General features: G+C 40.4%; 2 protein-coding genes across 8 annotated transcripts in view; both read right to left on the reverse strand.

Annotated features, from left to right (window-relative positions):
* Nucleotides 1-10,831, reverse strand: part of tle5 (TLE family member 5, transcriptional modulator) — a 439,890-nt gene that overhangs the window by 68,531 nt on the left and 360,528 nt on the right. The gene's annotated exons all lie outside the window — the stretch shown is intronic.
* The window catches only part of akap6 (A kinase (PRKA) anchor protein 6), a gene marked incomplete at its 3' end in the record, with an annotated part of 208,933 nt that overhangs the window by 15,093 nt on the left and 183,009 nt on the right, over nt 1-10,831 (reverse strand). For all 6 annotated transcript variants that reach the window (XM_036211423.1, XM_036211427.1, XM_036211426.1 and 3 more), the window contains 1 exon segment: nt 6,346-6,606. In XM_036211423.1, coding sequence (XP_036067316.1) covers nt 6,346-6,606 — 261 coding nt within the window.

Consider the following 10,831-nt stretch of genomic DNA (forward strand, 5'->3'; position numbering starts at 1 on the left):
AGTTTGAGAATTTTGAGTCCAGTGACTCTAAGTTCAGGTTCGAACTCTAAATTTGTTGAACCTGCTTCTTGGAACGGGCCCCTGTTCGCGCGTTCTAATGCCGGGTCTGCCTTTGTCTCTGTCACACATGCGCAGTGGTGCTAATCCGGTCAGCACAGTGATGTAACAGGAAGTTCTCTGTAGGCTCATAACAACAAGCTAGCTCGAAAATGAGAAAAACACAAGGAAAATAAAAGAGGAAAAAGTTTCAAACGTAATTTCTACAAGACAGAATTTGTGTTCCATGAGAGCACGATGGCGATAAATGATCACCTGAAGATGAAGCATGTTGAGACTGAGTTTGATCACGCTGAACAGAGAGCTTCGTCTAGCTAAGCTAACATCGGCGCTAACACAGCTAGCTCCGCCGCGGCTGTCATTACTGCGCTGTTTGGAGATGAACCAGAAGATCTGCAGCAGATCCGTGTCTACGGCGCTTCTGTCTGCATAGTGAACGTTTCATAATCTGCGCTCTTCAAACCAAACGCCGCGAGTACGGCATAGATTATGAATTTATACTGGAAATGAACCGCTCGTCCGAGGCTTCATTCATATTCCGCGCCGGGATCACGTCGTCCGGTTCGAAGAGCGGATTATGAAACATTCACCGCGCAGACAGAGAGGCTGTGTGTCGGTACGGATCTGCTGCAGAGTTATGGAACGATTTAAAACTACGAGTCCCAGAAGTGAAGGAGCTCACCTAAAAGTCCAGAGCTAAGTTTACAAGTGTAGCATTACATTATCTGCATTAAGCTACAAGTAAATGTAACTTAAAGTCACAAAAACAACAACAAACAGCAAAGCAACCACAACATTAAAGAAGTAACACAGATTTATGGGTTCTCCCCCAAACTGAACAATATGAAGTATTAGTCTGCGCATGTGCAGTGGATGTAGGTGGTGAAAGAATGAAAGTACTGTTGTACATTCTAACATCTCCTGCTTTTCTCCCTTTTTAAAATATAAATTTCCCCCTATTTATTTATTTTCTTTGTTTCTATGGACATCCTCAGGTTTTTTTATGTATATCTTGAGTTCAAAGATGTTATTAGTGTTTTGCTTTAATAAATGGGCCCCAGTGAGCAAATATTTTGAGTGTTTATATCTGCAAATAGCTTTTGAAATACTTTGTACATGTTTTATTAAGAATTGCAGGCTTTTAATAAGTTTTCTGTAGTTGATTCAGATTACCTCATTTGATTTAAGTCTTGTTTTAATGCCAGAAATAAATGAAGGAGAAAAGCTGCAGATTCATTAAAGGACTATTAAACTGTTGTCTTCATTTTAGTTAGAATATAGCTTAAAGACCTCAAGTTTAAAGATAATGATGGTTAAGATGAGTGTTTTACATCCAGTCGCCGCACGAACCGATTAGTCGACTAATCGAAAAAAATAGTCAAAGAATAGTCGACTATTAAAATAACCGTTTGTGGCAGCCCTAGAACGCTGTGATGCATTTCTTCCTGTGCAGCCAAAACAAAACAAAAAAGTTATGTCTACAAAAACGCTCAATGTTTCAGCTTCCAGAATCCGCTGCAAGTTATATTTCCAGTCCACTTGCCTTCCCCCCCGAGAGCAGTTGTGCTGGTTCTCAGTTCCACCGTGCACGTGTTAATAATGTAAGTGTGTGTCTGTGTCAGTTCAGTCTATTAATTCTTCGTGTGTCTGGCCTCCAGAGCTTTTCACTACAATAGAAAGCCATCGGAGGCCCAGGGTCTGCCGGAGGAAAGGCGTGCTGATGCCGTATCTTACAAGAGTGCTAATTCAATTAAGTACAGACCGAAGGAGGGAGGGGGCCCCATGAAGAAAACACCATGAGCACAAAGAGAGGAAGTCTGAGGGTTTGTATGAAGCAACAAGACTGAGGAGGATGCAGGCGATGTAGAAGGAAAGAAAGAGCTTGGGTCTTAACATTTCTCTTTTTCCTGTGAATCAGCCACTATTATTAAACCAACATTATATATGTGGACAAGTGTCCTAAAATCTAAATTCCTTTGAATTTAGATTATTTATAAATGTTTTGTAAAGTGCTTTTAGATATAAAAATGTCACATTAGTAGATCCAATCAAAGATGGGGTAAAACTGGGGTGAGGCCTCTCAATAGCTGCCTCAGAGCGCAGCATTCGGGGGGGGTCTCTTGAGAGGAAGAGGAGCGAAGAAGAAAAGTGGACTGATCAAAACAAACCTTCATAGTACAAATGTGATTTTACATTGAAATTAGAAGGAACATTTTAGCTGATTTCAATCACAACTGCCCTTATGGGTGGATATGGGATGTCTAGAGGTGAGAAGTAGGAGCACACAACATCTTAAGATTGTAGAGCACTCAGTGAGCCCGTAGAGCAAAAATGTGTTCATGTGCAATTTTTTCTATGTGAATGCTGCGGCCATCAGGTTTTACCAAACACTTATGCAACATGTAAGGGTAAGTAATAATAAAATAGGTGAGGCGCAGGCATCTCATGTATCACGTGCACACAGTGTGTGCTGCATTTGTGCGAGGTCAGTTAGGAGACAGTAGGGCTGGGTATCAATAACAATTTCCCGAGACGACTCGATTCACAAGAGCCTGGATTGTTTTAATTAAGTTTTTTCAATTCTCTCGATTTAATTCAATTTTGAGTTTACACATTTATACACATTTGTTTAGAAATACATTCATAATCTACTATATGTTTTGAATATAATTATATTAATCTGATACAGTTTGTATACTGTGAAATTTATTAGCAAAACAGCATTAGCATCTTCAGCGGCCAAATTCATCTTACAGCATTCACACTAGCATTATCACAGGTAATACTATATATCTAGTTCATAATTATGTCAAAAAGTTGCATTTTCAAAGTTTAAGAAATTAGTTTTAGGGTGTCCAATAAATGTTTATCCTGTTCGGCCCGCAAAGGTGTGTTTTGGATTTTGGCCCCTTGTGCGACTGAGTTTGACACCCCTGCCTTTACCAGATCTGGACAACCCAAAAAACCCAAAGCACCATACGGAGGGGTCATGTGACTCTGGCGTAACTCTAAAGCAACAATTAGCTGTTACCTGGTTCAGGATTCCACAGTTCTCTGAACCTTCTTTGTGTCAATGGGGATCCTGAAAACCTGCTCCTGATTCAGACGTCGATCTCTCCAAAACGTCCATACTTATTCTTTAGAGGTTTAGAGCACACACAATTATAAATGTGTGTGTTGTGTGGTGGGGTGGTGGGGTCTGCTTTCTCATACAGCCACGTTAATAAACTGCAGTGCAGAAATTGAATCTATTCATGGGTCCAAACGTCAAAACAGACAGACGATTGCTGAAATGGAGTTGACTTCTGTTGAAATGCAGCCCTTTCCATCTCTCCATACAAATGACTGCTATCAATATTTCCAATCTTCATTTCTCCAGATGCTCACAGCCTCTTTCTGCCAGAAATCAATGGCTTCCCACTGAGAGTTGTGACAATGATCAAAAGTAAGAGGCTCACTTTCTTCAGATCAACTCTCATTTCATCCAGTTTCATCATTAGGGCTGCAGGACTGTGTGTGTTCCTGCGTGTACAAACATGTTTGTGGAACTGTTTGCAGATGGTGCTGAAGCTGCTTTGCAGCCGCATCAATACTAAACTGCTTACAGCTTGAGTGATGGTTAGATTCTGTCACACACGAGAAAATCTAAAAAAAAAAACACATCGTTTAAAACGATTGTTAGGTCACTCTGATTATTTTCCTTTTTTGCAAACATCTGTCAAACTTTCCAAACATTAAACTTAAGATCTAGAAAATTTCTGTTTTAGATTTTCCAGCTGGTCAATTCTGTGGTTACCATCAAGGGGAAGTCAAAGGAACAAAATTCTCCAATAGCTGAACAAAAAACTAAGTTGTCATGAGGCTCAGCCTAACACCATATTCAGTGTTTTGGTTGGACAGGGGTCCTGCTGTCAGCTGTGGTGGGTCTCTTCTGTGTTTTTACTGTGTTTTTATTCATCTTGTGTTTGCAGAGGGAGGAGGAACTTTCCGGCACGCGAGGGTCCATATACATACTTAAATTAGTGTATGTGTGGAGGGTAAGCGCACATACGTGTGCATGCGTGTGTCTCCGTGACTCCAGCTGTCAGTCACCCAGCGGGGCCGGGCTAATCAGACGTTCACTGTGTGATGTGAGCTGATTAATATCCTGTTATAGTCTGTCGGCTTTAAGGCTAACTGCTGTTTCCTCGATACATCTTTGTTGGGGAGGAGCCCCGCTAACATTTGGCCTCGTTAAGAAGATGCATTATTAGACTTAGCAGTAACTCACAGGTATGCATGTACGCCGTCCTACATATAATCTCATCACGCCAACAGAGACAGATAAAGTAACAGCAGAAAAGTTCAAATGTTCTTAAAGATTCACAGTCCTCCTCCAGTCCTACTCTAAGTTCATTTTTTATTTCAAGACTCTAGGTTTCGGTCAGTTTCATGGAGGGTTAACCAGTCGTCCAACACCAGACTCCTGGATCCCTCGGTACTTTGTTTTTGAAAAATACAGAGTTCCATAAATAACCTGCAACAGGTGAAATCTGTGAAGTACAGGTGTTTTAGGGCAGTAAAACTCCTCACTACACCTTCTACACTTTTCTTAGCCAGGCATGAACACTTTCTCTCTTGCTTAATGTTCCCGTCCAATGAAAAATGTCTTTTTGTGTGCTTAGTAAGCCTTCACACTATAGTGATTCGTAATCACACTTTCAGCAATTTCAGTAATCTTGGTATCAAAATGTTCAGCTTGTTCAGGACATCACTGCTTGTACTTTTGGTATCCATAAACTTTATAGTTTTTGAAATATTGAGCAAAATATGTCCCATGGGAAATGAAGGAAAAAGTCTTCAAATTTCTCAATTTTAAGCAGATTAGCAACAAAGGACTTTAAATATATTCATGGGCTATGTTTTGAAATATTGTATGATAAAATTTTGGAGTTTAGCTAATATTTTAGCAACATGCTAACGCTTTCGTCTAATTTAGTTTATAGAGGAATTTAGGGTATTTTGGAGTTTACCTAGTATTTAAGCAACGAGCTATCTTTTTTTGTGGCTAATTTGACATCTACTAAGGGTCTTTTGGGCTAATTTGGAGTTTAGGTCATTTTTAAGCAACACACAAAATCCTTTTGCAAAACTGGTATGTGTTAGGGGTTTTTAAGCAATTTTTAAGAATGCCCCCCCCCCATAAAATTAGAGAAAATAGTATTCAGGTTGTTATTTTATGTTATTCATTTTATTTTATTTTCAGCAACAATTTGTATGATTGATACAGATTACAGTAACAATGTGAACCTGCTGAGTTGAGGGTTGAACTTTTGACCCTCATGGTCATTCCATAAATCATATGGCAATAACTATGACCTGGATCTCATCAGAACCTTCTTATTTATCTTGGTCCAGGTCTTGGTGCACGTTTAGGTTTTACTCTGTTATCCATCGTTGAATCCCAGTTGCTCCAGAACTGCCCTTATATTCACTGCAGTTGATTAGCAACAAGTGTTTTCAGTTTTGACCGGTTGTGTGTTGATGGTGATCGTTGTGTTGGAACAGAGTTTGAGTTTTGACTCTTTGTGTTGTGAATGGCAGCTGCGTTTTAAAAGTGAGAATGTGTCTTGTGTTTTGCAAAGAGTGAATTAGAGTTTTGCAAATTGTGTGTCAACTGCTAATTGTGTTTTAGGTTTTGATCAAAGAGTGATGTTTGTGAGAAAAGAGTTAAAGCAATTGATCAACTGGTTTGGAGAAGCAATTGGGAAAAACTGTAAAATAAATTAAAATAAATTGCGTCACCATTTTCAGCAAAAAGCTTCAGCATCTTCAGCGACTACTTTCTGCAAAAATCATCCACACTAGTATTATCACAGGTAATGCAACTTTTCTAGTTTGTCTTGTTTTTTGAACACCAGCTGGGCCTTTAGTCCAACTCAGGAGTGTCTAAATCTGTTGACTTGATCTGCAGGAACATGTGAGGAGCATGGCAGCAAAAAACAACAGAAACACCAGCATTTTCTGTCTGTTCTTTTAGCCTCTCAGCAGCTTCAGACCATCCTTAAGTCTCCATGTATAGGAGTTTATGAACATTTTCTCTGCAGGTTTGTAGCGCCGGTCAGGATATATAAACAGAATCAGTTTGTTCAAACCAGAATTATTTTCATCTTCAGAAATAATTATCTAGATAACTAAAGAGAAGCCTTGATTTTCTAAAATCCAAACTGTGTGACTGTACAGCTGGAGATTCAAGCTGAAACAAAAATGTGGTTCTGTAGCAGTACGTCCTAACTCTGCTGGTCCTACCTTGAAGCTCTGCAGCTGCTCAGACACATTCTGGTCTTGTTTCTGGCAGGAGTTGAAGATGAGGAGCTCGGTGTCCCGCAGCCACGCCTTCAGCTCCTTGATGCGAGCCTCCAGCTGCTCCAGCAGTGAGGTGGTGAGCGGGGACAGGACGGAGGGCAGTTCTTCTGCAGGAACGCCCCCGCCTCCAGCCAACAGAGGGTTCACGTTTAAGGTCTGCTTCCGCTCAAAAGAACGTGGTCCTGAATGCTCAGAGAGGACTTTCTGCAAACAACAAAAGAAGACGGAGCAGAGAGGGATTGAGGGGACTCCTGCTGTCAATAATCCATTATGTAAAGTAACACATCAATCAATACCTACACGCCATTAATTAAGTACGTTTAGAAATGTGCCGATCAATGAAAGGGCGGGCTGTGTGCTGGAAGACAGTTCACTCATGGTGTTTGGAGCCATGTCATTTGCACGGCTGCAGGGATGAAGAGATAATCTCAATCAACACTGGAGTTTTTGTTACAAACAGCAGCGTCTCTTCCACAAATATAAAGAAGTTTCATTAAAGGAAAACCTTGCTCAACATTTTTAGGTGAGATTTCTTGTTGGAATGACACAGTTGTGGTCTGAAGTTTATATATACTTGTAAAGATCACAATGTCATGGCTGTCTTGAGTTTCTAGTTATTTCTACAACTCTGATTTTTATCTGGCAGAGAGATTGGAACAGATACTTTAACGTCACAACAAACAATCATGAAGTTTGGTCCTTTTATGACTTTATTCTGGGTCAACTGAAAATGTGACCAAATCTGATGGGTCAAAAATATTCATACAGCAACATGAATGAGCAATTTTGGTGTTAATAAAATGAGCTTCATATTATGACCTCCTAACATCGTGTGAGTAATTATCAGAGACTTCAACTGGTGGCTGAGCTGAGGTCATTGAAATGGGGCTCATTGGAATCACACACCCACAGATGCTACAAAGGGAAAGTCAAAGGAGCTCAGCACACATCTGAAAAAGCAAATCATTGACTTGAACAAGTCGGCTAAGTCACATGGAGCCATTGAAACAGCTGCAGGTCCCAAGAGCAACAGTGCAAACAATTGCTTGTACGTATGAAATGGACGCCACTGTTTTGTCACTGCTATGATCAGGAGAAAAATGCAAACTATCACTTCCTGCTGGGAGAAAGGTGAAGAATCAACTAAGAAATCATCTAAGAAATCAACTAAGAACCACCAAAAATCTGATCTGTCAAGAAATGGAAGCTGATGGAACACGGCTGTCCACAGTCAAGTGTGCTTAGCATCAACATGGACTGAGATGTTGCCGTGCAAGAAGGAACCATCTGCTCCAAAAGCAGAACCTGAAGACCTGCTTCAAGTTTTCTGCTGATCACAAAGATAAAACCTTCAGAAGGAAAACTATGAGGAAGACAAAACAAAAAACGAACTCTTTGGCCACAATACCCAGCAATATGTTTGGAGGAAAAAAGACGATCCTTTTAACCCTAAGAACACCATGCTTGACGGGAAGCATGGTGGTGGTAGTATTATGCTGTTGGTCTGTTTTGCTGCTAGTGGAACTGGTGCTTTACAGAGAGTTAATGTGATGATGAAGAAGGAAGATTACCTTTGAATTCTTAAAGATAACCAAAAATCATCATCCTGAAGGTCGGGTCTTTGGGTGAAGTTATGAGTTCCAACAGGACAAAGACCCAAACAGATCAAAAGTGGAGGTGAAATGGTTAAATTAGGCTTGAATTAAAAGGGCCATCCCATGAAAATTCTACTTTTAGAGGTTTTAAGTGCATTTTACTGTTCAGTCCTCACTATAAAGAACCCCAAAGCGGTATTTTGATCCGTTCATGCATTTAAGAGTAATCCTCTAAAAACCTGCACTGTCTACAGCAGCCCCTCCCATACCCACGAAAACGAGCGGGTGGAAACGTGCTGACGTAAGATCCATGCAAACAGCTCCCTCCGGGAAGAGTCTGTATTCTGCATCTAAAATGAAAGTTTTTTTGCTGATCATCACTAGTTCTGTGGAGAAATTGAGTTTCGTGTTAGTCTGGGGGCGGAGCTGTCAGAGTAGACTCTTTCCTGGAGGGAGCTGCTGGCATCGTGCTTACATCAGCACGTAAAATGCACTTAAAACCTCTAAAAGTAGAATTTTCATGGTAGGGCCCCTGAAACCCTTCCGCTCTCCTTGGGTTGTGTACATTAAAAGTGGGGTCATCTGGACCCCCCAAGACAGTGCGGTGAACTTTTTTTTATCATTGATTATGGAGTTTCACTAATTTCCATGGCAGACATAAAATCCTGTCCCCCTTTGTCCACATTTGTCATGGAAGGAATCACACATCAATATGTGGTTGGAGTCATCTGGACCCCAAAGAGAGTGGAAGGGTTAAAGGGTTACCAAACCCTAAATCAACTTTTTTTGGATGTTGGGTTCTAGAAATGGGGCTTTAAAAGTGATGTCTGTTGCTCATTGCCAATTTTTTTACAATTTATAACAAATTTGTTTATTTCCTGAAATTATCATCTAAAACCGTCTGTGTGCTGCCCCCTACAGATTGAAATGAGGTGTTATAGTTGAATTTTGTGAATGGTCAACTGGTGTAACTTCATGTTATCATGCTCTGAGCTCCAGTATGAAAGCCCCGCCCACCTTTGAACACTCGGGACGCTTGAGAGTTGAAGCTCACAACACGACCGATTGAGCTCTACTCCCGGCGCTGAGAGTGGCGGAGCTAATCAACTACCTTGGGTGAGAGCATTGGAGATCACCCCGCGACGCTGAAAACAGTGGAGCTGTCTCCGGGATGTTGACGCAGAGAGCGGTGGAGGTCGCTCCCCTATGCCAAGAACGGCAGAGCTTGCTTGCTAGCTACATCGGCCCTTGGAGAGCTGGCTGACCGACAGACAGAGAGCGGCTGTGGGATGAGGAGAGGCAGTCTGCTTGGGCCTCCTTAACTTTATGATTTTTATTTATTTATTTTATTTTGATTGAGACAACAATAAAAAGATCTTTTAGTTACCTTAAGCTAAACTCACTGTCTGTCAATCACAGCCAGACCACACCTCCTCCGCTCCCCTCCTCAGCCCCGCCCCCTTATCTGCATTTTTCCAATCTGGGCTGAGAGTTGAGTCAGGTTCAAACTGTCCTGTTTGGTTACACTTTAAACAGCTCCTGGGCACCAGGAGGAAGCTCTGACCCAGGCGGTAGCTTGGGGTTCCCACAGCAACTGCAAGATTTGGCAAAGCAACCCCTAAAAGGCTTAAGCTGTTTTCACCGTGAACGTGATGCGCACCTAAGGGGTGGCAGCTTCAGTGTTACGTCAAAAGTACAGACCTGGTTTGAGGTCCTGTGGCGTGATTTGAGCAGTGTGTCGGTCCGACAGCAGCGCGGTGCCGCCAGAATTCAAATATCTGAACATCGGCGAGGTCAACAGTTGCATCTACCAATCAGGGACTCATCTTTGAACATGTGACATGTTCAGTGACTCGATAAGCTCATGAGCAAATTGAGTCACTGAACATGTCACATGTATAGGATCAGCTACGCCGACTGTGGGAGGCTTTTTGGCGGCAGAGACAGTGGAGCAGCTGCTGCATTGGCAAGGCAGCCGGCTCAGGTCTCCTGAACTTTATTATATTTTTCTTATTTTCACCAAGACAATATTAAAAAATCTATATCTTCTAATTTTAACTTTTCTTTGTGTGTTTTTTGTTTAGTTTTTTTTTGTTATTTTAGTGTTAATTTTTTTCCCCTTTTCTTACAGTGGTCTTTTTTTGCCTTTACCTTTTTCTTGTTTTTGTTTATTAACTTTTTTTTTGCTTTTTTTAGTTTGTTTTGTTTTTTTGTGTTACTTTTCTTACATTTGTTTGCTTTTTTGTCTTTTTTTTTTACCTTTTTTGCTATAGTATTTTGTGTTTTTTTTGTGTTTGGATTTTTGGTAACACTTTATATTAAGATTACTTAACAAGCTTTATTAACACATTAACAAACATTATTAATAAGTCTATAAGATGTAAGTTATACATGTGTTAGCACAATACGCCAAATAAGGCTTATTAACAAACTTAGTGATATTCATTAACATCTAAAGCAGGGGTCTCAAGCTCAAATCAGCCGGGGCCGCTGGAGACAGAATCTATGTGAGGCCGGGCCGCATCAGGATTTTCACAAGAAAATCGCTGAGAAAACATTCTAGTGTTCTCAAATATCTTTATTTTTAACACAAAATAATGAATAAATAATGAACGACGTGTATAGATCTTTGTCCGTGTTGATTTATAAATGTAAAAAAATAAGGGTAGTTAATGTCTGTTTCTGAAATAGTTTATATTGAAGATTAAATTTAAGATATATTGCTTGGGGGTAGAATTAAAAAAGTTTTTTAAACTTCTTCCTACTCCATTTCAAACTACATAATTGAGGTGTAATGTTTTTATAAATAATTTTCTGTTGTTGTTTTCTTGTTT

Source organism: Oryzias melastigma, linkage group LG4, assembly GCF_002922805.2.
Source record: "Oryzias melastigma strain HK-1 linkage group LG4, ASM292280v2, whole genome shotgun sequence".
NCBI lineage: Eukaryota > Metazoa > Chordata > Actinopteri > Beloniformes > Adrianichthyidae > Oryzias > Oryzias melastigma.